Genomic DNA, 27,062 nt, shown 5'->3' with positions numbered 1-27,062 from the left:
CTGCAATGGCCTTGTTAGAGGGTGCTGGAATCACAACAGCAACGGTTTTGGTACACTTTGTTTGGGGAAAGCTCTACAGCAATGAGAATGAAGTGATCGTATATGTTGCTAGAATGATGCCACTGCTTGCAGTTTCCGACTTCTTGGATGGATTCCAATGTGTGCTTTCAGGTCCTAATCAATCTCTGTATATTACTGCATCGAACTGCTTGATGAAACTTTTAAATTAACATGTTTTTCTTGTCTAAATTCTGATTTCGCTGCTAAAAAGAATTATAATTGGCTATCTAGGGGCTGCCAGAGGGTGTGGATGGCAAAATCTTTGTGTAGTCATAAACCTTGGTGCTTACTATTGTCGGAATTCCTACTGCTGTGCTTTTTGCTTTATTCCTCCATATTGGAGGTATGGTGAGTCTCTCTCTCTCTCTCTCTCTCTCTCTTTCTCTATATATATGCATACATGTATGTGTGTGTGTGTACGTGCACGCGCGCGCGCCATTGACGTCTAAATTTGTATGAATAGGGGCTTTGGATGGGGATCATTTGTGGGCTTCTTGTTCAACTCACAGCGTTTGTTGCAGTAAATTTGTGCACTGATTGGCATGAAGAGGTAAGTCATTCATTTCACATTGCTAAAGCATTTTGTATATGTTTAATATAAGGTCTTATAGGTCTTTTCATTTTGCCGTTTCGGGCAACGAAAGCTGCGAATTGTGTCCAAGGTACCATCTTAGCCATCGACAAGGCGACGTAGATTAGAAACGAAAGAACACCACATTGTAATAGGAGCAAAGGTTCAACATGTTTCCAGAACTTCAAAGAACTGCATTCCATTTTCAATTTAATTTCCAACACAATACATGAGTACAGAATTTCTCTAAAGATAGAAGTGCACTAGGAATCCGTATACCAAAACTCACAGTTCCGAGTACGAGACAGTCATGCGAGAATTATAAATACATAGAATCGTTAACCCCATGTACCACATCTTATCAGCCCAAACAATACAGATCAATCAACACTCTAGTCTATATGGTACAATATTTTTTTAAAAATGGGGATGTTTGTAATTAGCATAGTTCTGTGAACTGAAATGATCGCCACGCCCAAATTTCTCGTAACAATGTGAATATCCATCATGAAGCCAATTCAACTTTACTACTGCACACAAACAGATGGTACAGTTGAGAGGGGTGGTTCTTCACCCTTGCTGTTTGTTCCAGCTGCACAATCAGGTGAAGGAGGGGGCTGCTTTGTTTCAGTTCCACGATCAGGAGAAGAAGGGAGCTGCCTTGTTTCAGTTACGTGATCAGGAGAATGAGGGGTTTGTTGCTCCGCATTCTCATTGTTCTCGGGATGAAAATTAATAGGGAACTTTGTGACTCTCGGCTTGTCAGCTAAAATGTTTCTCTGAACCCTATCAACCAACACCTTAGAGGGAGGTTCCTCCCTCAGCTGTTCATCATCATAATCATTGTTCACATAGTACCCCACTCTAACAAACTCCTGCCCCAGATATGAACATGTCAGTAGCAGCACCGTGACACCAATGATATCTTCCTCACGTATTTTTGACGGATCTGGAGGGTCTGCCTGCCATAGTAACATAACACACCCACAAACGCACACAAACAGAAAATGATTCAGTTTCTTAGCGATTGCAATCCTAAAACATACTTGGAACAAGAAATCGGTGTAATTACCTGAAAGACAAAACGATAGTTGCCAACATTGACAGGACCAACAAGCACACTCTCCAACATTTGGTCATACGTTTCATCTTCAGCAGATCCCACGTATATCAGCTTCCATTCCAAGTCTGCAAGAAATCGAATAGTATTACATGCCAAAACCATTGATGTTGCGGCAAATTATATCAAGAACCCTAGCTAAATCTCAATGATTAAACTGTGTGATAGATCTACTAGCTGTGCAGCCCTTCAATTTTACATCCTAGCTTTACTAATAAAATAGCCCAATGTTTGAAATCCCTAATTGGGCAAATTATATCAAGAACCCTAGCTAAATCTCAAGCAAGACCCTCTAAAAATTTCCTATAAATTCAGCTAATAAATTAAATAAACTAATTTGAAAAATCATGGGTTTGATAAAATTACCGTCTTTGAGGGGAGTCAAGCACTCGTACGATATTTCGAACTGAAAAGGGCTGAGGAAAGCGGCCGGGTTGTCCAGAACGGCGACGTTCGTAAGGTTGACGGCGCTCATATTCTCAGAGCGAATCGAGACTCCGTTGCTTCGTTAAATAGACCAATCCTAGCCGTCGATTTGATATCCCGCGATGATCCGGCGGCTGGCTGATGAAGGAGGAGAAGGGAAAGTAGGAGGAGGAGGGGGAGATTGTGAGACGTGAAGAAGTGGGAAATGTGATACGCTTTTTTTCGAGGAAATGTAATTATGTATTAATTAGATGGTGTGGAGGGAAAACTGGTACGGACTTTGGCGGGAGTTTTCAACTCTGTTGGATTTAGGCCGTGAAAATTGCGGGGAGTTGGAATTTGGTTGGGCCTCATTTTACCCGACCCGTTAGTTTTTAGCTGACCGGCAGACGATGATTGAGCCCAAACCCACCAGTGAGTCAAGCTCCTAGCTAATTGTTCCCTATAGTAACAAATTAAGGGCTCATTGGCTCGTTTGGATGTGCTTTTAAAATGACTGAAAGTGTTTTTTATAAAAATATTTTTGATACCAATTGTTAGTAAAAATCTAAGTGGATCCTGGAAAAGTACTTTAAGTACTTCTTGCAAGAAGCACATATCTGATGCTTCTTCCAAAAAGCACTTAAGTGCTTTTGGAACTCAAAATCAATTTGACCAAAAACACTTTTAGATATTTGTTGATCCTAAAAATTACAAAGCCTACGTGGCGCGCAGGTCGAGTAACTAATAAGCTAACTAGTCCTTCGGTTGAATGCGGGGCGTGCCAACTCGTCGGCCGAGGAGTAAAATTTGTTGATGTTGCGTTGAGTGCATTGCTAACTTCTTTATCTTGCGATTGCGATCGAGGAAGGAACAAATCTCGACCTTTGGATTCTCGAGCCTGAAGACAAGGCTGCTAGTTCTGCGAAGTTCAATATCAAATTCGGCTCTTATGGTGCCGAATGTAGTAACCTGGTAACACCTCACTTTGCCCAGAAGGCTAATAAGATGACCTCTACCAATAAGGATTCGAAAATCCTTCTTGACCGAGACTTGGATAGATAACCAGTCGGCCTCGATGCAGTGCTGTTTATCCAAACTGAAGGTGCTTCGAGAACGGCTGATTCTACGACAACAATGCTGTTTATCCAAACTGAAGATGTTCGCCGGTTGCCTTCACAGTGCTGTTTATCCAAACTGAAGATGTGTTGGCGAGAAAAAGAAAATAAAAAGATCTCAAGATGTTTGAGAGGTTTTGCGCAGGGTAGTTGTGTGTTGAATTAGAGGTCATCTGAATGGTGTTCGCAAACTTGTATTTATAGAAGCAGATGTGTGATGCGGCTTCACTTGTGTAAAATTTGATTTTAATTCAAACTCATCAGCTAGAGTCTAGGTCAAAGACTTTTCAAGGTAAGCAACAACCTATCTTTTAGATGTCATCATTATCTCCGTACTTCATGCAAACAATTAGCATGCATCAACCAATTTGATAAGCTTCACGACACTGGAACCAAAGCATGCTGATAAGTAGCATGCAAGCCTATCCCTTAGGCATTCATTCTAACAGGACTTGGCCATAAAAAAGGCATCGCCAAAAATCCCTCAAATTCCAAAGGTGCCGGCCATTTGGTGATCATGACTCGTGGGTTGCCTTCCACGTGGAGACCATCAAAATGTTTCCCTTTTTCATGTCGTCTTATCCATGCAAACCATTTGCAAATCAATTGCAAATCCTTCTCTGCCGTTATCACAAATCGTTGTTGATCATGATCACCATCATTGCATTATTTCACCTTTATCTGATACAGGTATTGATTAATCCATAGTATTGCAGCGTGAGTCGTACCAAACATCTCAAACCCGTTTGAAATGTACTTCTGCTGGAAATATGATTTGCTTCTCCATTTATCTTTAAACAACCCGCTGGATATAGCCAATATTAGGCTTAGATAATCCAATATATATATATATTAAGAGATAATATTATGATTAAAACCACAATATTATTCCTTAATAATAATTGAAAATTATCTCAACCACTTTATCATCCAACAGTCTAGAACTTTACTCATCTAACGGCCTTGATTGTATGGGCCGATAGCGTAAATTTGGATCCAAACAATATTTTAAAAGCACATGCAAATGAGTATGAGGGCTCAAAACTTAATAATGTTCACGGAACAAGTAGTAGACACAATGTTCAAAGTTTAAGTACCATTACTAAAGTTTAGTTTCTCCACTCTTACTCGTGTAAGTTATTACACTAAGAACAGGCGAAATTGCTACTAAATTACATTATGAATTTACGAGAGTAATTTCCAAGTAATTGATTTACGATTTGCTAAATTTTGCTAGTAATGTGACAAATTTTTGCATACATTATGAATTTTTCTTCAATGAATGAAAAGATGAGATTTGAACTTGTGACGTCTTTTAATGCTAAGAAGACAAGTATTATTAGATTAGTCAGTTTTTGTTGTTTAAATTTCATCATTCCGACTATAGTATTATAATTTGGTAACAATAATAAAATTGGAAGAAACAAAACAATTGTGTGTGAAGGCAAATCTAAAAATATGCTTTGACTTGTTTGTTACCTGGTTTATTGGAAATGTGGAATCACCATACGATGCGAAGGCATACAAAGCTCATGCGACAAAGCTTGCAAATCCTAAGGAAAATTAACTGACACATGATAGCGCCACCGTGGACGTAGCTCCATTGCCCATACCATGCATTTCACAACATCAGATAAAATTAAATTACCCTGTTAAAAAAGTAAGGAATTTTAAATGCCCAAAAAAAAAAATGAAACTAAAAAATTAAAATATGGAAAATTACAATATAAGAAGAGTTAAACATTAGGGAGTGTTTGGCAACGAGAATTTTTAATGTGTCAGACAACACATACAATTAATACATTAAATGTTATAATACAAACAATATATATATATATAACCGTTGATATATCAGACTGCACAATCACACTCACCCTCCATCAGTACGGAAAATTGCCGAAAAGATTAAAAAAACAAAACAAAACAAAAGGTAAAAACGGAAAATAACAAAGTGAAAAAAGTAAAAATAAAAAAAAAAATCTAATTTTGGGGCCGAGCAGCTGTACATATACCAATTGCAACTGGACTCTACAAACCCTAGTCTTTTCCTTCACACTCTCTCTCTGCTTTCTCTATCTGAAGCCCTAACAAAAATGGCTTCGCGTAGGCTCTTATCCTCTCTCGCCCGGTCCTCCGTCCGCCGGGCGCCGTCCAAATCTCCGATCTCAAGCCCTAACCCCAGGGTCGCATCCCCATCGCCGTCTTCCCGATCCGCTTCCCCCTACGGCTACCTCCTCAACCGCGTCGCTCAGTACGCGACCGCCGCCGCCGCCGAGCCTCAGACGGTTTCAGCCTCTCCGAAGAGCAAGGATTCCGGGAAGGGAAAAATCACCGACGAATTCACCGGGAAAGGCTCGATCGGGCAGGTGTGCCAGGTGATCGGAGCCGTCGTCGATGTGAGGTTCGAGGAGGGACTTCCCCCGATCTTGACGGCGCTTGAGGTGCTGGACAACTCGATCCGGTTGGTGCTCGAGGTGGCTCAGCACTTGGGCGAGAGCATGGTCAGGACCATTGCTATGGATGGGACTGAAGGGCTTGTGAGAGGACAGCGCGTGCTCAACACCGGTTCGCCGATCACTGTAAGCTATATATGATTCTTTTCCGGTATGCGCTTTCTGATTTGATGAGAAATGTTAGGGCTTTAGTGTTGTTCGATCGTAAAATTGTTGACTTTGGTGATTGGATTGATAGAAATGAGATGGGTTTTGATTGATTTATGAATTTTTGGTGGGGTTTTCAGATCTCGGTGTTACTACTATGGATTGATTTATGGTACACATTTTTGTAGTAGAAATGTAGAATTGTTGATTGATTGATTTACACTTATGGTGCATTCAATGTTAGCCATTAGAATTACTCGTGTCCTCAACGACTAGATTTTCTTCAGAATTTATGTGGACAATTTGTGATCTTTTCGTCGGGGTTTTCCTATCTATCCTTTTTAGTTCTGATCATTTACAGTTTTGTTTTGGCGTACTTGATGTGCTTATTGTTTTGGAGATGATTTTAGTGGTTACATTTGGATTTTCCTTGAAATCTGACTTGTATTTTGGTTTTGATTTGCTATTTTAGGTTCCTGTTGGAAGGGCTACTCTTGGCCGTATCATGAACGTCATTGGAGAGCCCATTGACCATAGAGGCGATATCAGTAAGAAATTTGTAAACCTTGAAATATATAATCACTTGGTTATGATGTGTGCATATTCTGGTGTATTACGTTAATACATTGCGCCCACTTTCTGATAATTTATGTGTGAACACTCCAACAGGCACCGATCACTTTCTGCCCATTCACAGAGAAGCTCCTGCTTTCGTTGAGCAAGCAACCGAGCAGCAGATCCTTGTTACTGGAATTAAGGTATGAATGTTTACTATGTAATTTGTTTTAGAATTTGATTCTCTTGTTGCTTTGCTTCTCCATTGCCTTTGGCTTCCATGTGGTGATTAAGTATACTTACTTCACCTGCTTCATATACAGGTTGTCGACCTTCTTGCTCCCTACCAAAGGGGAGGAAAGATTGGGTTGTTTGGTGGTGCTGGTGTGGGAAAAACTGTGCTTATTATGGAACTTATCAACAACGTTGCTAAGGCTCATGGTCAGTTTTTTTAAAGATGTGCATGTTAACGAACTTGTTTGGTTGTTTTTATTGCTTGTTTACATATCCTTGTTTCATTGTTCAGGTGGTTTCTCTGTGTTTGCTGGTGTCGGAGAACGTACTCGTGAGGGCAATGACTTGTACAGGGAAATGATTGAGAGTGGTGTCATTAAGCTAGGCGAAAAGCAGGTAGAGAATGCTTTCACATGCCACCCCTTTCTATGCATTTGTTACTGTTACTGTTTTTGGAAGTTGTTCCTTAATTGCTATTCTCCTCCTTTTGTTTTGTCAGGCTGACAGCAAATGTGCTCTTGTGTACGGTCAAATGAATGAGCCTCCTGGTGCTCGTGCTCGTGTTGGTTTGACTGGGCTTACTGTGGCCGAACACTTCCGTGATGCTGAAGGGCAAGATGTGCTTCTATTTATTGACAACATTTTCCGATTTACCCAAGTAAGTACTCTTGTTGGAGAACTGTGGAAGCTTATATGTCGCCTGTTCAAACAAGAAGATTACATGTCATCAGACATTGCATCTAATGGTCTGTGTTTTTCTCTGGTCCATCCTGCAGGCAAACTCAGAGGTGTCTGCTTTGCTTGGTCGTATCCCATCTGCTGTCGGGTACCAGCCTACTTTAGCTACTGATCTTGGAGGTCTTCAGGAGCGTATCACAACTACCAAGAAGGGTTCCATCACTTCTGTCCAAGCTATCTATGTGCCTGCTGATGATTTGACAGATCCTGCTCCTGCCACTACCTTTGCTCACTTGGATGCCACCACTGTGCTTTCACGACAGGTCTGACATGTCGATATGGGCTAATAGTAAAACAATCTTTTCATGCCATCTCTTGCTAACCTTGTTGATATTTTGAATTGAACAGATCTCTGAGCTTGGTATCTATCCTGCCGTGGATCCTCTTGATTCCACATCTCGTATGCTCTCCCCTCATATTTTGGGTGAGGAGCACTACAACACTGCTCGTGGTGTCCAGAAGGTTCTTCAGAACTACAAGAATTTGCAAGATATTATTGCTATTTTGGGGATGGACGAGCTCAGTGAAGATGATAAGTTGACTGTAGCCCGTGCTCGTAAGATTCAACGGTTCTTGAGTCAGCCGTTCCACGTTGCAGAAGTTTTCACGGGTGCCCCTGGGAAGTACGTGGAGTTGAAAGAAAGCATTACCTCCTTCCAGGTACCCCCTCTCCCTCCTCTCTCTCTCTCTCTCTCTCTCTCTCAATCTCCTTTCTGCATGTCTCCATATATTTCACACTGAAGTTCTTTCTATTATCATCTCAGTTACCTGCGTACAATTTAAGAAGGTTTTCTCATAGACAATGATTGATTACTTAATATTAGTCTGTCCTGATAGATTCAGGAAAAATGCGTCTGCTCCTCAAATTGCATTGTAGTTCAATTTGTTGTTTTTAGGAAAATTTTAGTTCAATTTGTTGAATCAAAGGATTTTTACTCAAACTAAGTGGTAACGTGAGAATCAACCTGTAAGAGTAGGGTGAGGTTAGCAAAATTCAGTATGATACAAGGCGGTGTTGTTTATGCCCATCAAGATCTGGTATAATAATTTGTTATCTCAATAATCATTTTGTTTATGACTGCGTAATGGTGAGATGTAGTTTGTAAGTTTTGGCTATCAGTTCACGATCAATTGAAAGCGAGTAATTTGTTTGTTTTCATGAACGCATCCATCAATTTGCACCCAGGAACATTACCAAAGCTTAGATAAGATGCTTTTAGAATAATGATACGAGTACTTGTGAGCTCAATTCGTATCATTGTTTTTGTAATTTTGTTGACAGGGAGTGTTGGACGGAAAGTACGATGACCTTCCAGAACAATCGTTCTACATGGTTGGAGGTATTGAGGAGGTCATTGCCAAGGCAGAGAAGATTTCCAAGGAGTCCGCTGCTTAATCATCTTTTCTGTTGTTTTATCTTGATAATTGCGAAAAACCCAAATAATTTTAGATGCAGCTGGCATTGCCAAGCGAACAGGATTTTCATTTTTGAGACAAAACTGTATGAGCACTTCGCATTTCAGATTTAAGCTTATTGCAGCATAGTGTGAGAGAGAAATGGTGTCAATCGGCCGATCCCCTTTTTTTTCTGGTTGTTCAATAAGGGGAAGGAAAAGAAGGAGGACGACAGCGTGTATATTGTATTTTGTTCCTTTTCAAATTTAAAACATTTGAATTCCGATGCACCGGTGATTGTCAAAGTTATAAACCCACTTTTTCATGTTAATTACTTGAGTTGCTGCTCTAATGCTACTGCGATTCTGTCGCGGGAAATCATTTGAATGTCAGTCGCGGATATCATTTTTCTTGAATGCCCTTTCTTCCATTCTTGATCACAAAATTAAAAGAAGAAATTCATTCATCCGGTGTAGGCTTGCAGAGATGAGAATCCTAGTTGGATGTGTGGGTACACGAGAAATAGTAGGATTAAGAATGAATATATCCGAGGTAAAGTAGAACTGGTTGCAATTAAAGATGAGATGAGAGAAAAACAGTTAAAATGGTATAGACATGTGAACTAAAGACGTACGGAGGCCCCGGTTAGATTATCATATGGAGTCTTAGAGCATAACAGGCAAAGAAAGATAATAGGAAGACTTGGAAAAAGACTATAAGAAAATATATGAAATACTTGGAGATAAGAGGGGACTTGACGCAAAATCGAGTACAATGTCGTTTTATGATTTATACAGTCGACCCCCTTTGATAGAATAAAGCCTTCTTGTTGTTGTCGTCGTTGCAGTGTTGGAGAAAGATTGCACGAAAGATATTTAACATTGTATTACTGAGTGGGGACCTCATTCTAACAAGATGAATGACTCGTTTGAATGTGCTTTTAAAATGGCTGAAAAGAGCTTTTGGATAAAATGTTTTTGGGTTCGAAAAACATTTTTTTCCAAGATTTACTTGTATTTTTATTAATGATTGGTTCCAAAAACATTTTCACTAAAAGCGCTTTCAGTTTTTTTTAAAAGCACATCCAAACGAGCTCTACCTTGTTTCCATGTAAATTACTATCCAATGGCCTCAATCATCTGCTCGATCAGTTATCCTCCACAGGTCTAGGATCTAACAAAACCATGCCACGTGGACTCGCAGCTATCCAATTACCAGTCTAACCTCAACCCACATCGCCAGAGTCTTCGTGTTAATTGATCACCAGCTTCGGCGCCGCCCTCCGCACCCCCACAACCCCCGGCCACAACATAAAACCGTCTCAAGCCCAAACCCAACAGCCATGTCACTCACAATCTTCCAACCCGCATCGGTCACCCTCCACTCCCATGCGCACCTTAGCTCCCCCCTCCACCCCATGTCTATCCTACGCCGCCTCAACCCCCACCACCTAAAACTACGCCGCCACCGCTTCGCCACCGTCGCCGCGGCCGTACGCCAAGACACCGCCCTCTGGACCCCTGCCCCGCTCTCCGAGATAGAACCGGCCGCGGAGTCGCTCTTCCACGTCCGCATCGACCTATCCGACGCGCCCGACCTCGCCTCGTCCCACACGCGAGCCGGCCAGTACCTCCAGCTTCGCGTCCCGGACGAGTCGAAGCCCTCGTTTCTGGCCATCGCCTCGCCGCCATCGTTGGCGTCCACAAAAGGGGTGTTTGAGTTTTTGGTGAAGAGCGTGGCCGGGTCCACGGCGGAGCTTCTGTGCGGGCTCAAGAGAGGGGCCGTGGTGGAGCTCAGCCAGGTCATGGGAAAAGGCTTCGACATTGAACGGATCGAACCGCCGGAAAATTACCCTACGGTTCTAATTTTCGCCACGGGATCTGGAATCAGGTTTGTAAAAGTAGAAAAAATCGAATTCAAGTGAATTTAATCGAGTGTTACAAGCAATTTGACATGAAACAGCTCTTGAATATGTGCAGTCCAATCCGGTCTCTGATCGAATCGGGGTTTAGCGCCGATAAGAGATCCGCCGTGAAGCTATTTTACGGCGCAAGAAACCTTGACAGAATGGCGTATCAGGTATTTGCTCTGTTTATTTATTTATTTTCATTTCCCCAATTCAATTTATGACTTTGATTAATTCCGCTACTTGATTGTCTAATTTCTTACAGGATAGATTTAAGGACTGGGAATCTTCAGGTGTTGAGATTGTGCCAGTATTATCACAACCGCACGGCGGTTGGACGGGACAAGGCGGTTATGTGCAGGTAGACCTTCACGGTTTCACCCCATGCGCTCTAAGTTTTATTCACTTCTACGTACGGAGTTAATGCCTTCTGTGGTTATACATTTTCAGGCTGCCTTTTCCAGAGCCAAGCAAATTGATAACCCTCTCTCTACAGCTGCTGTTTTATGTGGGCAGAAGCAGATGACTGAGGTATCCTTTCTGTCCAATTCACATTTATTAGTTTGCATTCGTTACGTTTGTTATTGTTATATTTCAAGTATGTGTGTACTTGTCTATTGAATATTGTCTTAAGCATCTTTTGGGTTCATATTAGATCTCGTGGCTACATGGTAACGAAAACTTATAATCTGCTGAATGTCAATTTACAAGTTTGGTTATGGCCAGACCGGCTGAATCCCTCATGTCTTTTTCCATGTTCAATGTTGAACAAATAACTTTGATATAAGACAACATCATATTCTGAGTCTTGATCTGCACCAGACAAGGTGCTACCATTGTCTTGTTTACTAGTTTAGCCCACAGTTAGGTGCAAATAATTTGTTATAAGACCACCTATTATAGTCTTCACCGGAGGGCTGATTGTATTTGGCCTGTAGGGTTCCGCATAAAAAAGAATTTTGCTCTAGGGTTCTAAACTCGTAAGTGTAAGTAGTAAAGAGGACCGAAAATGCTGCACGCTTTAATGGTCTTGGACCAAGCCACTTTACTGAAAGAAGCAAAGCTGTAAGGCGCATGTTGGAGGGAAGATTTTTGCAGTAGATGATGTTGAGGTCACTATCTATTTATGAATGTATTCAACACCTTTTTTGTGTGTGAAAATTAAACAAAGAAAAGATATGAACTTGTCCTCAGTCTAACTATATCTCATCTGCTTAGAAGCATTTGCTGATTACGAAACCAATTTTGGTCCTAGTTTCTGTGGGATTGCCATCCTTCACTATAGTACATCTATTGGCAGCTGCTAATTTTCTCGTCTTATGTATCTTTACTGATTAGAGGTTCGTCTTCTGGGCCGTAATAGATTTAGTCTCCATTTGTGATATTAAAATGGCTTGGTTGCCATGTGTTCAATAGTCCTCCTTGGATTGGTGTAGCTCTAATGGTTGATGTCCTTCGTCTCTCTAAGTTGCGTTATGGTGAGTTGAGTTAAGTTGTTTAGGGTTCTTTTCCCCCTTTGTTACCAAAAAGTGGTCTGCCCTTCGTCCACCGCCTACTGAATATTTCTTACCTTGGCGAATTACATGTAAAGAGAAATCTTAGATAAAAAGACTAACCCCAGCAAGGGACGGGTCTCATGTTTCAAATAAATGCCACTTCATTTAGCTGCGATGCCTGTCTGTGTGGAAAAGTTTGAATGCTAATTCTGGCTATTAACATGAGCATCATCGCTTCTATTTCTAGCATGATCAAATTTCTACGCAGACGTGACATTTTTTAGATGATTTTTCTTTGCAGGAGGTTACCTCAATTCTTGTAGCAGATGGTGTATCAACTGAAAACATACTGAAGAATTTCTGACTAATCCATCAAAATTACATTGTTGTATCTTTACTGAGTGAACAGTATTGATTTGTTCCCCACTGCTGAGGATAAATTGTCCCAGCTTGGAAAAACGATAATAAAAACAATTTTGGGAGATTCTGACATATAAGCATGCTTGTAATTTGTATTTTCAAATTGGTAATTATCTCAGTTAAATTGTAAAATCGACTCTCAAGTACATTATTTTTAGTCAAATTTCGTATCAACGGAGTGAGCGGTAAATAGACAATAATGACTGTCACAATACGCTAATGCTGCGGTATTAGCTGCGGTATCTCTAATCAATCATGCATAATCGGAACAAGTTAAGCAAGGGAAACGCATCTGAATTGAATAAGCAAGTTTAGGTACAAATGCAGGCAACCGCGAATGCAATGCTTAGAGATCTGTCATTCACTTGCGTTTCCTCTAGCATCTTCTAAGTGCTTTCCGTCGGGCTCAGTTGAACCCCGAGGATGGTGATCTTTTCTCTCTTCTGAATGGTGGTGACGATGCTTGTGATGATGATGGAAATGCTGGCCACTTCTCTTGTGCTTCAACTGTTTGTCAGCCTCATCACGGTTGTCATCCGACGACTTCCCCAGAGATCTGCTCCTTCTGTCACGTTTCTGGGAATCAGACTCCGAAGATCTCGAATCGATGCAACGCGATCGTGATCGCCTATGAGGTGGATGGTGTTTTGCATGCCTTTTCCTTCTAACCTCACCATCCTCGTAACTAGACTCGGGGGAAACGGATCTCAAATGTCTCTGGCGTTTGTGGTGCTTAGCATGACCCCTTCGGATTCTTCTCTCGTCCTCATCACTATGAGAACCAGAAGATTCTGAGTCTTGACCTCTGATGGCGCTTGTGGTGCCTCGAATGACTTCTCTTCACCGTATCACTATCATCATCACTGGAAGAATCGGGACCACAATCTGATCCAGAATCATGATGCCTGTGCTTTTTGTGGCTTCTCTTCTTCCTCTTCCTATCTTCTTCGTAATCACTCTCATACTCATCACTGCTATCATCACTTGAGCCTGAGGAATGTTTCTTTAGCTTTCGCTTGGATTTCTTCTCCTTCCTCACTTCACTGTCACTTGCACCAGAGTGAGAGCGCTTCTTGTGAGTTATTTTAATTGACTTTCTTCTCTCATCACTTCTGCCAGTGTCACTATCGCTATCAGACTGTGACACAGATATCTTATGCTTCGAAGATTTCAACTTCCTCTCCTTGGCTTCTGCATCAGCTTTTGCCTTAGCAGCAGCTTCTAGTTTCTGCTCCCATTTCAGCGGGGTCTCTTTCTTCTCCAAAGCTCGTTTCTTTTTCTCCTCAACCAGCTGCATGAACCTTGTGGTGTCCATTTAGATATAAAAACCAGCACAATATCTGCATGTTGGTACGATGATGACCAGAAGTGCATCTCAAAGAAGAGAAACAAAAATGTTAGTTCCAACACAAATCACATACTTCTTAGCATCACACATAAAGAAGACAAATACTAAACGCATGTCAATCCGATACGGAAAAATCACCTAATGAGCCTACAGAAAAGAATCCTAATCATAATGTTCTCATTCCATATAAAAATTCCAACCAACAAATAAAGTGAATTGTATTCCACCAAAACCCAGCAATCGAAACATCCTGAATCAGTCCTATACTAGGTTAATCTGTAACTCATTAGCGACCCAAGTTTACAATCAAAACAAAACCATTCCACCAAGAATAACATCCATAACATAAAGAATGAAAATTCTCACATCACAAAAGAAACGGAACTCCGGAAATTCAATTCGGATTTCTTACCTTATCTGGAACAAACCACAGCTCTACAGACCAAAAGTCCAGCGTCAAAAGCACAAAGCTGCAACTCTTCTTCCAAACCACCCTGCAAGGTAATGCCTATCTGTCAAATGTCAAAAACCCGTTACTCAATTGATGTGGTCATATTTTCATATATTATTATCATATATTTTCTTTGGATTTTGTCTATATGAACGGGTTAAATGCACTAAAATCTATTGTTTTATTTCATAGGCATTCAATACCGGAGTTATGCTAAAAAGGAATGGAAAATAAGATTTTCGGGTGTCTAGAGTAATTCCAATTGGGCAAGAGTCTACTCATGTACAAAGACATGCATTACAGTAAAAGGAAGAAGCAACGGTTTTGGAGAACAAATGGACATGAGGCTAATTTCGGTTATCTAATTTTCGCAACATAACAAAAACCCAAATAAAAAAATTCTATGCTTCGCATCACGATGAATTGAAACATTTAAGAGCGCGCAATTTACTTTCGCTAACTAAAGTTTTCTTTTTCTCAGTAACCAAACAGAAACTCCAGAGTGAACATATACACAGTTCCCTCATCATTAATTAAATACAAAAATCTCAAACCCAGAGACCCGCTAAACATTCAAAGACATAAACTTTAGGATCAAAACCCCAAATTTCACGACAGATAACAGTTCAAAGCAGTCAATGAACCAAAGAAAAAACCCTAAATTGACAATTGACTGAACGAGTTGATAGGATTAGCTGCAGTAACGTACCTGAAAGAAGAGAGAGACAGCTAGGGCTTGACTCTTAGCCTTCCAGAAGCGTCTACGGATTGGGCGTTGTTGATTGGGGGTGTATAAATAGAGACGGACACACACGTCACATCACTCGGGTAAAAGGACTATAATGCCCCGCTCTTTCTTACTAAATAAAGGGCACATAAATAGCTACCACTTAATACTACGGTTTGATAATATTATTTTTTATTTACAAGTAAAAAGTAAAAAATCTTATATTTGAATCTAGTAAATGATGAATTCGATTAAGTTACCCATTATGTGTGGTATGAAAATTGAACCTAAAATATAATTTTTGAATTTCTTAAATGACGAATTCGATTAAATTTCCCATTATGTATTACGTATGGTATGAAAATTGAATCTAAAATATAATGTGTGCAATACGAATTTGTAATTAGCTCCCAACCAAAAAACACCGGTAAGGAAATTTCTATATTTCTAGTTTGCTTTGTGAGGAAGAAAAAGAAAAACAACTCGGCACAAGGCAGACTGACCTGGTCAATTTCACTCGTTAAAACTCCCAACTCTCTCTTCTTCTTCTTCTTCAATTTTTTTCTTAGAATTTCCATTCCGATCAAATCCAAAACCCAAAGATGGCGTCTTCCGCCTCCGGCACCGCCACCAACGTCATGCTCGCAATCTTCGAGAAGAAGACGACCCAAATCGACCTCTACCGCCCCCTCCGCAATTACATCGCCTTCAACTACTCCGAGCGCGAAGCCCAGAACCTGGAAGACGACCTCCAAACCGTCAAACAGCTTCGCTCCGACGTCGAGCGCCAACCCGACCCATCTCTCACCACCCGCCGCGACCTCCTCCAAAATTACTTTAAAGCCCTCTGCCTCGTCGAGACACGCTTCCCCATCTCGCCGGACAAGGATCACATCAACAACGTCATCTTCGTCTGGCACGACGCCTTCAAGAACAAGCAGAAGGCTTCCCAGCAGAACATCCACCTGGAAAAGGCCGCCGTTTTGTTCAATTTGGGGGCCGTGTACAGTCAGATTGGGCTCTCCTACGATCGCGCGACCGTCGACGGTCGACGGCAGGCGTCGCACGCGTTTATTGCGGCGGCTGGGGCATTCGCATTTCTGAGGGACAATGCGGCGACCAAGGCGTCGATTGGGAGCTCCACGACGGTGGATTTGTCGGTGGAGTGCGCTGGGATGCTGGAGAGGCTGATGCTGGCTCAGGCCCAAGAGTGCGTCTTTGAGAATACGATTGCCAAAGGGAGCACGCCAGGTGTTTGCGCCAAGATCTCGAGGCAGGTGAGGATTGTATTGTGCTTGTTTGATTGACTACAGATTGGGTTTTAATAGTGTAGGTAGAACTTAATATTGATTGATTGATTGAACTGCAACTGTGGGTGTGTTTGAGTGAAGTGATTCTGCTATGCAAATGTTAATTTTGTCATTTTTTTTATAAGTTGTGGTAGCAGAGAGGAGAATGGATCGTATGGCTGTTGGAAAGCTGATTGCTTTCGGTATTCTGTTTGCAAGTTTGGGATTTTACCTCGCTTTCAACAAATACCATATAAATTATATTGCACCAAAGACTATGTTTGATTAATACTCTCAGAATCGTAACTTTTAGTTGCCTCTGGACTACTGTGTTTTCGGGTTTTCCTTGAATGGAGAAATAATGTTTCCATACAGGTTTTAGTGACCCACTTGATTTTGTATTGAATTGATTTGACACTGATGTGGTTACAGGTTGGGCTGTATTACGAGGAAGCTTTAGCGACATGTAATGCTCCGCCCTTGAACCAGCATTTTGACAGGGCCTGGATATCACACATGCAGTTAAAGGCAGCTCTCTTTTATGCAGAAGCTTGCTATAGGTATGGTCTAGAGTTGCATGAGAAAGAAGAGATTGCAGAAGAAATTGCACGGTTAAAGAGTGGGATCAGTGCTTTGTCTGAGGCTAAGAAAAACACAAAGGGGGCTGCTGCACAGATTCTGGACGCAATTAGCAAGTTAGAGGTCAATCTGAATCGTAACCTGGAGAGGGCTGTGAAGGAGAATGATAGAGTTTATCTCATGAGGGTTCCTTCCCCTGGTTCCTTACCACCTGTTCCGGCATTTTCTATGGTGAAGCCTTTGGCAATGAGCGAGGTCCTGGATGCAAGCAAGGAGAAGATGTTTGCCAGTCTTGTTCCAGACAGTAGTGCAAAAGCTCTTTCCAGGTACACTGAAATGGTTGATGACATTATCAGAACACAAGCAGAAAAGTTACAACAAGCCAGTGAACTGACCAGAGTAAGGCTCAAGGAAATGGACCTACCAGAGTCTATTCTTGCCTTGGAAGGGAATTTTACTCTTCCTACAGATCTTAAAGAAGATGTGGAGGCAGTGCAGATATGTGGAGGCCCTGCTGGTTTGGAAGCTGAGTTACAGCAGCTTAGGGATTTGAAAAGGGTAAACCAGGAAATTTTGATACATATTGAGGAACTCTTGCAGAAAGAGGCCAGAGAAGATGCTCAGTTTAGAAGCCAATTTGGAACCCGGTGGACAAGGCCACAGTCAAGTACTCTGACAAAGAACTTACAGGATAGGCTAAATAGGTTTGCAGGCAACTTGAAGCAAGCTGCAGATAGTGATGCTCGGATTGAGCGCTCGGTCCGAGAACATTCAGCTCTCATGTCAATCCTTGATCGTCGTCCAGTAATTCTCTTGGAACTCTTCTTCTTCTTCATGTTTCCCAAGTGTCTTCTTATACGTCTTAATTCCTTTATTTCATTTTGGATTTTATATTCTTGTTCGTTTTAATAAAATTTATATGCACATGGAACGTTTGTCCATCATAGGTGGAAGTGTTTTTGTTTTTCGTTTGTCCTCGTTTCTTAACCAATGTTAATAATACAACCCAATCCACCAACAATTGTTTGATTTCATTGATTTATTCTTCTCCTCTCATTTGAATATGTTTAGTCTTTCATATTGACATGCTCCTTATTTGTTCTCCTAATTATGTTCCTCCTGTCCCTCTCTCTCTGGAAGTTCATAAGTTAATCAGGCTTAGTATATTTGAATCATGTATCTCCTGTATGTCGGTGTCGTGGCTTTCTAAATGGTTTTATGTTCTTTCTTCTCACAGATTGAATCTGCCCTTCCAACTCTGGCTAGGCCAATAATGTCTTTGGATGCCAGTGAAGATGCTATTTTGGGGGCCCTGAAGCAGAGCTTGGTAAGTTTTTCACCCCTTTTTACTTCGTCTGTATAAAGGTTGCATGATAACTCGTATGGTTGTTCCTGTCTGTTTTATGGATTTATGTCTTATGATGCGCCTTTTCTTTTCTCTCTGTCTGATTGTGGTGAAATTTGTCCTGATTACTTAGTTGATGCAAGTGATATATTGCTTTTGGATCAGTTTAATATTTGAAAGAAAACGATTATAACCCCATGACAGCGTAGTGGTTCATCTTATATTTATCTGAATGTAGGCATATTGTTGTATCAATTTTATTAAATGTTAGTTTCATATGTGTGTGTGGTGTGAATTTGATTACTCGTATGAAGTACTCTCCCAACACACACGCGCGTATATATGTATAAACTCGGACCTGGTTGTCCTGTTGCATTGTACTGGAGAAAAGATTAAACTTGTTTTCTAAACTTCTAACATGAGTGGTTTGGCCATTACTAGTTTTGTTATTTTTGCATTTTTAACTTTCTGTACTCAATGCAGAGGCAACTGGAAACCCTTGGTGCTCAACGAGCTGGTCTTGAAGACATGCTTAAAGAGATGAAAAGAAAGGTACGTTGATTATTTGATATTGGATGCAACTTTTTGAGAAATTTTTTTTGTTCAAGCAGCAATTCATGATCAGCTTTGTCAATTGTTAATGATGCCTTGGTTCTTAAGTTTAGTGCTTTGTGTGCTTATTATTTTTATGTGGCCTCAGGATGATATACTTCCTAAGTTGATGACGTCAACCGGCTCCTATGAGGATCTTTTCAGGAAGGAGATATCTAAATATGATAGTATAAGTGAAGACATTGCCCATAATATTGAGGCACAAGAACAATTATTGCTGCAAATCCAGGTCCGTTTCTTTTCTAATCTTTGTTGGACTTTCTTTATGCATATTTCTTCAATTTCCCTTTTTTTTCCCCAGCATCTGTTTCGAGTGTGCAATTGGTAATCAACGTACCAATTGGAAGCTCTGCTGTGAAAATATATGTTATACTACTACCCTGTTATTCTTTTCTTAAAAAAGAAAAAAAAAATGAAATGCCTTTGTCAAATCAAGTCAGTTTGCTTACCAGTGAGCTGTCGCCTGTCTGTCATTTCATGTATTGAAAATTCATCTATATTATTTGCTATGAGTTTTGAAAATTCCTTTGCTTGTATAATATTCCTGAATAAATGGAAATGGATGTTAGCGCTTAAATATCTCATTTTCAAAATGTGTGTTTTATCATCTGCAGGCCCAAAATGATGAGTTTGCTGCAATCTTCAATCTAGAAGATTATAAAGGTAGGTCTTTTATGGAGTGGGCTATTTTTCGTAAATGGTTTGTATGCTTTAAGGTAGCATCTTTTGATGCATTATTTAATCATAGATGTTCATTGGTTGTATTATCCTACGCCTTAATGACCATGTTAAATGCTTGTGGGGAAGTCCTCCGACTGTCTCACGAAATAAAATCTATTTCCTTTATTTTGTGATGCCATCTTTTTGCATATCATAATTAAAGTGGAGTGTATTCTTGTCTTTTTCCTGTTTGTTTCCTTCTCCTTTTGTCCCAGCTTCTCGTGAGAAATGTTACAAGCAGATTCAAGCAGCCATAGCAAAGTTCCGCGAAATTAAGGAGAACATAAATGAGGGCTTAAAGTTCTATGTTACTCTTCAGGTAATTTCAATAGTGTGCACTTACTTTATAACTATTTGAGCGCACTATTTTCTTTTTTATGGTTGGATCTTTTCCGGTGTCTGTTGTGACAGCATGCTATCAATCTTCACACGGTTGTATTTGAGAATTTATTTCCGTGACTTCATGTTCCGTGTTCCAGTGGTTGATTGCTTTGTCCATTTTCAACAGGATGCAATAACGAATGTAAAGCAGCAGTGCAGTGACTTTGTGATGACTAGAAACATCCAGTGCAAGGAAATGATTGAAGATGTGCACAAACAAATGGCAGGCCTCAGTTTCCAGGATACTAAAACCACAGGTGCATACGACAACAACTATCCTTCTGTGGGACATCAAGCTCAGAGATCTGGTTCACAACAGCCAACAGATCCTCGTCCTCAAACACCACCGTACTACCATCCTCCTGAGCAGCCAGCAATGGCTGGATATTCTCACCCTCCCCCTTATGGCTCAACACAGCAGATGCCATCTCCTTACCATGTGCCACCTCAACCTAGTAGTCCATACGCTCCTCAAGCTGGTAGTCCATACCCACCTCCGCAAGCTGGTAGTCCGTACCCACCTCCACACACCCAGCAACAGCCACCTGCAAACCATGACTATGGTCAACCTGCTTATCCAGGGTGGAGGGGTCCATACTACAATGCCCATGCACAACAACCTGGATCGCACCCTCGTCCTCCTTACACCATTCCAGGTCAATACCGTCCTCCGCAACAGGGTGGTTACTATAGCCAACAATAATGTTGTGAATTTTTTCATTTTAATGAATTCCCGGTAGAATGAAGATGTAGTCGTCGGAATATTTCGAGGTGACTGGTGGTTTTACTTGACGCTTTCGTGTGAAGTGCACATCTCGTTCAGACATTTTATTTTTCAGTGTATAGCCTGAGCATATTTTGATATATGTAGCCGTATAGAAAATAATGAATTCATGTATTTGAAATATTTATGGACCAGATTTTGTCAAAGTTATCTTGTAATACACACAATTTTTATGGAGTCGGAGTGAAGTGTCTGATTGCTTCTTGTTTACTTCTTGTTGGCTGCCCGGCATGCGAAATTGTACGTGAGACGTGTAGCATATTATACAATTAATATACGAGACTTCATTTTTAATATCATCGAGATCTTTTGTGATAAAACTCAACACCTAGCAATAGGTGGTTAAGTTAAGACAATATCGATGATATTAGTGATAGACCATATTTAGCCTATAAAATTTATCAGATGCTAAGTAAGATGAGTACAAAGAGAGGGGAAGAATCACTTAGCACGAGTACGTACATTATTATTGTAGTGTTGTCAATAATATATCCACATCTTAAAGTTTTTTTATACATGTCATATTTTGACACAAACGTTACGGTGATATCAACGCACTCGTCCTCTCTCCATTGCCGACAGGAATCTTCTCATCAGGTTTTTCTCTGGAGAAACTGATGACAATGGGCAAGCTACCTTCACCAGGTGCAATACCACTTTAGTTTTTCACACGATTAAAGGACAAGCACTAAATGGGAAATAAGAGAAATAAGGGAGCAACTAGTGGGTCACACTTACATGATCGAAAAATTACCTCTTCATTATAAAATAAAATTATATTAAAAGCTATTCATAACAAATTATTTTAAGTCAGTGTGAGGTCATTTGGTACTACGTTCTAATAATATTTATCTTTCATTTGTAAGTGAGAGGTTCTACATTGAAATTCGTAAATGAAAAAACGGATACCATGCGTTTCGGCAAATTTTCTTTAGTGAACCGGTAAATTTATAAATATTCATTGATTTTCTTATATCTCGCCGGTTGAAGTTTGCATTAATCCCCTTTCTTATATTGGTCCTTATTTTTTCGGATAATTCTACCGAAACATCATCAATTTTGTGAATATTTTGAACACTGGGTAAGAATAGCATCTTTGGTAATTAAATCCCAAAATTAATGGTTGGTTAAGGTTCGCCCAAGTGTGGACGCGAAGTAAAAATACAACGCCTATATATGTAAGGGGAAGCTTGGCAGCCTCCATGCCATACGAGCATTAATCTTCTAAAAAAAAAAAGAGTTATATATGAACACAATGGAGAATCTCTTCCTTCCTTTCTCTACAACATACATTCCCATGTTATAATTATTACTCAATGCTCTTGCTCTCATCGTCTATGCATTCAAGTTTGAATTTTCCAAAACTAAACTTCCACGGGGTAGTTTAGGACGGCCGATTATAGGCGAAACAACCGCCTTCATGAACGAGATGCAACAAACGTTTGTGGGAGAAAGAATGAAAAAACACTCCACAAAGCTCTTCAAAACCAGCATATATATATATTCGGCGAGCAGATGGTTGTTTTATGCGGCACTGCCGGTCACAAGTTCATTGCCACCAACGAGGAAAAGCTTTTATGCGGAAGTGCCGCTCTTCCTACCTAAAAGCTTTTCCTCGGTGGTGGCAATGAACTTGTGACCGGCAGTGCAGCATAAAACAACCATCCGCTTACCGAATATGCTGGTTTAGAAGAGCTTTGTGGAGTGCTTTTTTCATTCTCTCTCCCACAAACGTTTGTTGCATCTCGTTCATGAAGGCGATTGCTTCGCCTATAATCGGCCACCCAAAACTACCCGGTGGAGGTTTAGTTTTGGAAGGTTTAAACTTGAATGCATAAACGATGAAAGCAAGAGCATTGAGTAATAATAATAACATGGGAATGTATGCTGTAGAGAAAGGAAGGAAGAGAGCCTCCATTGTGTTCATATGTAACTTTTTTTTTTTTTTTTTTTAAGAAGATAGATGCTGGAGGCGGCGAACACAATGAGGAAGGAGGTTTTGTTGCTGATTAAGGAGAAGAAAGCGGCTGCTTCCAGAGGAGTCCAAATGCACGACATCTTGTCTTTCATACTATTTAACCCGGACCCGACTGGAAGGTAATTAATATAGTACTTAATCAGGTTAATCATATAATTACAGTCCAGTTGTTTAATTTATTAGTTTGTGTTTCTTAATTGATAAGGTTAAATTTTGTAGGTGTATTGGTCGACAAGCAGCACCAACAAAATCCCCGAATACTTTCCTGATCCGGAAGAGTACAAATTCGAGGACATCTACCAAATGGGATGCACTTATTTTGTGTATGAGCTCTCTGTGACCTCTATTATTGATCGACATGTGTTAAGTTTATAACAACAAAATTAAGAAATAATTAAATTTATTAACACGTATCAATTAGTAATAGAAACTACATAGACACCATAAACAAAATGAGTACATAAAATTTGAACTCGACCGCATGGAGTGCTGAAAAAGGAAAGAATTTATTATTTTTTTTATACAGACAATTGGAAACATATCAAACATTTGTGTAGACCCCATTAGTTCGAACTCACCCTTCCCCAAGGCCAATACTTCGGGGGGCCCCCGGCCCACCTTCACTTATTAGATAATGCTTGCATAATAACTAGTACAAGAATATATTGCATGTGCAATAAGGAAGAATATGCATTGACGAGTCAGGATCCTCATGCCGTATAAGGATGGAGGCGAATGTGAACGCCTCCTTCTGGTACCGGATTCAGGCCGCCGGCAATCTTGGCGCTTGTATTTAACACTTCCCACTTATACCGTGTCACGACGTGATGCAGGAAACAGAGAAGTTGGAGTCTAGCATAACCTATTCCGGGACAAATTCGAGGACCGCTGCCAAACGGGATGTTAGAGTACGGTGGTGGAGTATTTCCGTTCTCAAATCTGCTCGGGTCAAATTCTTCCGGTGCAGCAAAATTCTCTGGATTTTTATTGGTGCTGCTTGCTGACCAGTACACCTTCCAGCCTTTTGGAATTGTATAACCTTCATAGGTGAAGTCAGTGACAACCTCTCTGAATGTTCCTTGAAGAGGCGGCACCAGCCTCATCACTTCAAGTGCCACACTCCATGAATATTTCATCTTCTGTATGTCTTCCCAGTTAAGGGCCTCACCTAATTTTTTTCGACCTTGCAATCTCCAGTTGTTCTGCGCGGTTTAAAAAAACAAAAAAACAATTAAGACAGTAATCACCAAATAATCGGTGAATATTAAATGGTTAAATAACTGAGATGGTAGCAGTTTAGTAGAATGAATTATTATTAGTACTACAAAAAAGTCATTTTGCTTTCCTCCTTACCTGTTCGGACTTTGTCACAGATGACAGGTCTTTCTCCAAGAAATTTGATAAGGAAAGTTGTAGCCATGGAAGGTGAGTGAAATCCACCCGCCATCAAACCCATAACTCTGTCAGCAACTTCATTTTCCGTCATGAACTGGCCGCGGGGATCGGGATTAAACAGCAGGTGAGACATGATATCATTTATTTTGATCTCACTAGTACTACTGGACACAGCTGCTTTCTTCTCCATAACCAACAGCAAGACCTCCTTCCTCATAGCATTTGCTGCTTTCATCGCACGATGAAACGCGGTTCCCGGAACATTCAGGGGAATTGTATGCAGCCCCGGGGTGATAACATTGTAGAATTTGGCAAACTTTGCGGTCCTCTCCGGATCGTTCTCTAGTCCAGTGAAGAATCGAGCCGTTAGAGTTGTGACAAGTAGCTGAGCCAGGTCATAAACCTCAACACTGCTTTTTCCATCCCAGTGAAGCTTCAAATGTTGTTGAACCATTGAATCCATTATCTCTGTGTGTTGAACTAGAGCCTCGGTCTTGAGAAAACCCGGTGAGCTTTTGACATGGACAGCATCCACGCGTGGTGTGTGCTTGGAAGCAACTTTTTGGTACGAAGAGCGGAAGAGCTTCTGCGTGGACTGTGGCCGCCACGACAGAAAGAGCTTTTCCTCGTTGGAAGCGATGAATTTGTGACCAGAGTTTCCACAAAAAACCGCGGTTGGCTCCCCCAAAATGTATGTTTTGAAGACTTTTGGAGAGTGTTTTTTCAATCTATCCCCTACAAACTTCTCTTGCGTCTCATTGAGGAAGGCAAAAGTTTCGCCGATGATTGGCCATCCAAAACTTCCCGGAGGAAGATTGCTTTTGGAACCATTGGATAATTTGGACTTGAAAGCATAAAAAATGAGAGGCAGAGTTAATAGGGGAGCGATGAAGAAAAGGAAGATATTTTCCATGGCTAGGTATAGCTGCTACTGATCAACTACAGAGACCGCACTGCAGTATTGCATTTTGCCAAGGCAGCCAAGCTACATCTTTTTATAGGATGCGGATCTCTTGTACTTATGTCCATATTCTTTAGTTCAGGATAATACAAGAGAGACTGTTTATTTAAATCGTATTATGTAGATTATATGATGTAATTATTGATGATTAAATTATTACAAAGTATTGATTAATTATGAGTGGCACATCATATCGTAATACATTTCAAGCTTCACAAAAATCTTTCACAAAACTACCAAACTAGTTTAGAATGGAGTAAAAGTGATTTTTAAACTCCATTTCAACGCTCAAAGTTAAGATGTCATATAATAATCAATAAGATCCTCTTCGGATTCTTTTGATGAAAATCCTAAAGATTCTTGAATTGTATCTGTTCATCGTATATCGTGTGGTCAGTTTTTGTCAGGTACTGTTTGTATTTAATTTGTATTTACAATGATTTCTGACCGCACGATATATAATAAACGGACACGATTTACGAATCCTCATAATCCTTACCGAGGATCCGAATTCCGTACAGAAGAGCTGGCAGTGCCTTTAATATTGGTTTGGTGTGATGAAGACTTCATTGGAATTGTATATTCGTCTCGCCCTTAACGATAAGCATATAATATGTATAATAAATAACATCAATTATAGGCGTGGACTCTGAAAACCAAAACTGGAAAAAACATAAAAAAAATAAAAAACTGAACCGATTGAATATCAATTAGAAACTAAAAAACTTAAATTGAACTGAAAATTATTAGTTTAGCTTCGGTATTTTTTGTTTTTTTATTTTTAACAAACGATATTATTTATATTAAGCAGGAGGAAGTAGCTTAACTTCATAATAAACTAGTAATATAATGCGGTTGATAATTCCTTTTGTCACTTACAAATGAAAATAAATATCAGTAGATTGTAGTTACGATTTTAGTGGTTCAAAAATCAAACCCAATAAGATATAAATAATATAAATATTATTTATTTACGTTGGGTACGCAATTTCCAAGCCAATATTTAATATACCTTTCAGGCTTTACAGAAATCTTTCTCAAAACTAATTTTTAAACTCCATTTTCAGTTGAGATGAAGGTCCAGAAAATATGGATCATAAGAGATGGCATGCTTTTAATATTGGTTTGGTGTGATGTAGACTTCATTGGATTTGTATATTCGTCCCGCCCAGCATATAATATGTATAACAAAGAACATCGATGATGGGCGTGGACTCGGCAAACCAAAACTGAAAGAGAAACGAACCCAAAAAAAAAACAGATTTAAAAAAAAAAAAAAAAAAAACTGAATTGTTTGAAAATCAAATTGAAACTTAAAATTTTAAACCGAACTGAAAACTATTGATTTAGTTTTGGTTTTAGTAGTTCAAAAATCAAACCCAATAAGATAAAAATAATATTTTTATTATTTATTTATGTTCGGTATTCAATTTTCAAGTCAAATACCAAGTCACGCATTAGTCTTAAGATAAAAATAATATTTTTATTATTTATTTACGTTCGGTATTCAATTTTCAAGTCAAATACCAAGTCACGCATTAGCCTAATTTCAATATAAAGGGTAATGTTAGTTAGATCAATATTTAAACCAAGTTTTATGACCCAAATAATGTGATTGTAGATAATTGGATTACTAATTAACGTGTTTGTTTTTTAAAATCTATTAATGTTGTGTACAGATAATATTTAGAAACTCACTAGTGAGTATTCTATGTACTCACTTTCTAATTTGACCTAATCGAAAAATAGCATGTGTTTTTTGTTTTTTGTTTTTCTTTTAACAAATGATATTTCTACACTAATGGGATGGGTGAGTAAGTTAAGTTTCACAATAGATTAACAATAATGTGATTAAAATTTGTTTTTAGCTAAAA

At 39.9% G+C, this 27,062-nt stretch overlaps 6 protein-coding genes and 1 pseudogene across 9 annotated transcripts in view; 4 read left to right on the top strand and 3 right to left on the bottom strand.

The window, feature by feature from the left end:
- The window catches only part of LOC137731248 (protein DETOXIFICATION 16-like), a 6,966-nt gene extending 6,736 nt beyond the window's left edge, over positions 1-230 (top strand). The window contains exon 4 of the mRNA XM_068470348.1: positions 1-230. This exon is cut by the window's left edge and continues 61 nt beyond it. Within this exon, the coding sequence (XP_068326449.1) occupies positions 1-230 (230 nt within the window).
- Positions 231-814: 584 nt separating this feature from the next.
- On the bottom strand, positions 815-2,378 carry LOC137732373 (probable histone chaperone ASF1A). Its single transcript, XM_068471685.1, has 3 exons — positions 2,118-2,378; positions 1,704-1,819; positions 815-1,593 (listed from the first exon to the last, which is right to left on the bottom strand). The coding sequence occupies exons 1-3, from the start codon at positions 2,224-2,226 to the stop codon at positions 1,159-1,161; spliced, it is 660 nt and encodes a 219-aa protein (XP_068327786.1). The 5' UTR covers positions 2,227-2,378; the 3' UTR covers positions 815-1,158.
- A 2,923-nt stretch (positions 2,379-5,301) lies between these two features.
- On the top strand, positions 5,302-9,127 carry LOC137730592 (ATP synthase subunit beta, mitochondrial). Its single transcript, XM_068469579.1, has 9 exons — positions 5,302-5,853; positions 6,347-6,422; positions 6,544-6,632; positions 6,753-6,870; positions 6,956-7,059; positions 7,163-7,321; positions 7,440-7,664; positions 7,750-8,061; positions 8,684-9,127. The coding sequence occupies exons 1-9, from the start codon at positions 5,368-5,370 to the stop codon at positions 8,795-8,797; spliced, it is 1,683 nt and encodes a 560-aa protein (XP_068325680.1). The 5' UTR covers positions 5,302-5,367; the 3' UTR covers positions 8,798-9,127.
- Positions 9,128-10,011: 884 nt separating this feature from the next.
- Positions 10,012-12,682, top strand: LOC137732255 (fruit protein pKIWI502-like). Its single transcript, XM_068471559.1, has 5 exons — positions 10,012-10,686; positions 10,776-10,875; positions 10,968-11,063; positions 11,153-11,233; positions 12,500-12,682. Exons 1-5 carry the CDS (start codon positions 10,139-10,141, stop codon positions 12,560-12,562), a joined length of 888 nt encoding a protein of 295 aa, XP_068327660.1. The 5' UTR covers positions 10,012-10,138; the 3' UTR covers positions 12,563-12,682.
- Positions 12,683-12,820: 138 nt separating this feature from the next.
- Positions 12,821-15,175, bottom strand: LOC137732256 (CAX-interacting protein 4-like). Of its 4 annotated transcripts, none has more exons than XM_068471561.1 (3): positions 15,127-15,175; positions 14,379-14,460; positions 12,821-13,992 (listed from the first exon to the last, which is right to left on the bottom strand). In XM_068471561.1, the coding sequence occupies exon 3, from the start codon at positions 13,931-13,933 to the stop codon at positions 13,391-13,393; it is 543 nt and encodes a 180-aa protein (XP_068327662.1). In that variant the 5' UTR covers positions 13,934-13,992; positions 14,379-14,460; positions 15,127-15,175; the 3' UTR covers positions 12,821-13,390. The 4 variants fall into 4 exon arrangements, with proteins under 4 accessions (XP_068327662.1, XP_068327664.1, XP_068327661.1 ...); XM_068471563.1 differs by having other exon boundaries at positions 12,821-13,958; XM_068471560.1 differs by having other exon boundaries at positions 14,379-14,478; positions 15,127-15,171.
- A 408-nt stretch (positions 15,176-15,583) lies between these two features.
- LOC137731524 (vacuolar-sorting protein BRO1-like) lies at positions 15,584-21,062 on the top strand. Its single transcript, XM_068470649.1, has 8 exons — positions 15,584-16,421; positions 16,866-17,816; positions 18,250-18,339; positions 18,841-18,909; positions 19,058-19,198; positions 19,584-19,632; positions 19,905-20,008; positions 20,198-21,062. The coding sequence occupies exons 1-8, from the start codon at positions 15,747-15,749 to the stop codon at positions 20,771-20,773; spliced, it is 2,655 nt and encodes an 884-aa protein (XP_068326750.1). The 5' UTR covers positions 15,584-15,746; the 3' UTR covers positions 20,774-21,062.
- Positions 21,063-23,542: 2,480 nt separating this feature from the next.
- Positions 23,543-25,140, bottom strand: LOC137731247 (beta-amyrin 28-monooxygenase-like; annotated as a pseudogene).
- Positions 25,141-27,062: the final 1,922 nt, after the last annotated feature.

The sequence above is a fragment of the Pyrus communis genome, chromosome 4 (genome assembly GCF_963583255.1).
Source record: "Pyrus communis chromosome 4, drPyrComm1.1, whole genome shotgun sequence".
Lineage (NCBI taxonomy): Eukaryota > Viridiplantae > Streptophyta > Magnoliopsida > Rosales > Rosaceae > Pyrus > Pyrus communis.
Note: the sequence above shows the minus strand (reverse complement) of the source record. Positions and strands in the feature narration are given on the sequence as shown.

What these genes read in the sequence shown, in the direction of transcription:
- LOC137732373 (XM_068471685.1), bottom strand. Translation starts at nt 2,226, where the DNA reads ATGAGCGCCGTCAACCTTACGAACGTCGCCGTTCTGGACAACCCGGCC. An exon ending in CTTGACTCCCCTCAAAGACG is followed by an intron (nt 1,820 to 2,117) that starts GTAATTTTATCA and finishes GATTTCTTGCAG; the next exon opens with ACTTGGAATGGAAGCTGATA. An exon ending in ACTATCGTTTTGTCTTTCAG is followed by an intron (nt 1,594 to 1,703) that starts GTAATTACACCG and finishes TTACTATGGCAG; the next exon opens with GCAGACCCTCCAGATCCGTC.
- LOC137730592 (XM_068469579.1), top strand. Translation starts at nt 5,368, where the DNA reads ATGGCTTCGCGTAGGCTCTTATCCTCTCTCGCCCGGTCCTCCGTCCGC. An exon ending in TTAAGCTAGGCGAAAAGCAG is followed by an intron (nt 7,060 to 7,162) that starts GTAGAGAATGCT and finishes TTGTTTTGTCAG; the next exon opens with GCTGACAGCAAATGTGCTCT. An exon ending in AAAGCATTACCTCCTTCCAG is followed by an intron (nt 8,062 to 8,683) that starts GTACCCCCTCTC and finishes TTTTGTTGACAG; the next exon opens with GGAGTGTTGGACGGAAAGTA.
- LOC137732255 (XM_068471559.1), top strand. Translation starts at nt 10,139, where the DNA reads ATGTCACTCACAATCTTCCAACCCGCATCGGTCACCCTCCACTCCCAT. An exon ending in TTGACAGAATGGCGTATCAG is followed by an intron (nt 10,876 to 10,967) that starts GTATTTGCTCTG and finishes AATTTCTTACAG; the next exon opens with GATAGATTTAAGGACTGGGA. An exon ending in GACAAGGCGGTTATGTGCAG is followed by an intron (nt 11,064 to 11,152) that starts GTAGACCTTCAC and finishes ATACATTTTCAG; the next exon opens with GCTGCCTTTTCCAGAGCCAA.
- LOC137732256 (XM_068471561.1), bottom strand. Translation starts at nt 13,933, where the DNA reads ATGGACACCACAAGGTTCATGCAGCTGGTTGAGGAGAAAAAGAAACGA.
- LOC137731524 (XM_068470649.1), top strand. Translation starts at nt 15,747, where the DNA reads ATGGCGTCTTCCGCCTCCGGCACCGCCACCAACGTCATGCTCGCAATC. An exon ending in CAATCCTTGATCGTCGTCCA is followed by an intron (nt 17,817 to 18,249) that starts GTAATTCTCTTG and finishes TTCTTCTCACAG; the next exon opens with ATTGAATCTGCCCTTCCAAC. An exon ending in AGTTCTATGTTACTCTTCAG is followed by an intron (nt 20,009 to 20,197) that starts GTAATTTCAATA and finishes CATTTTCAACAG; the next exon opens with GATGCAATAACGAATGTAAA.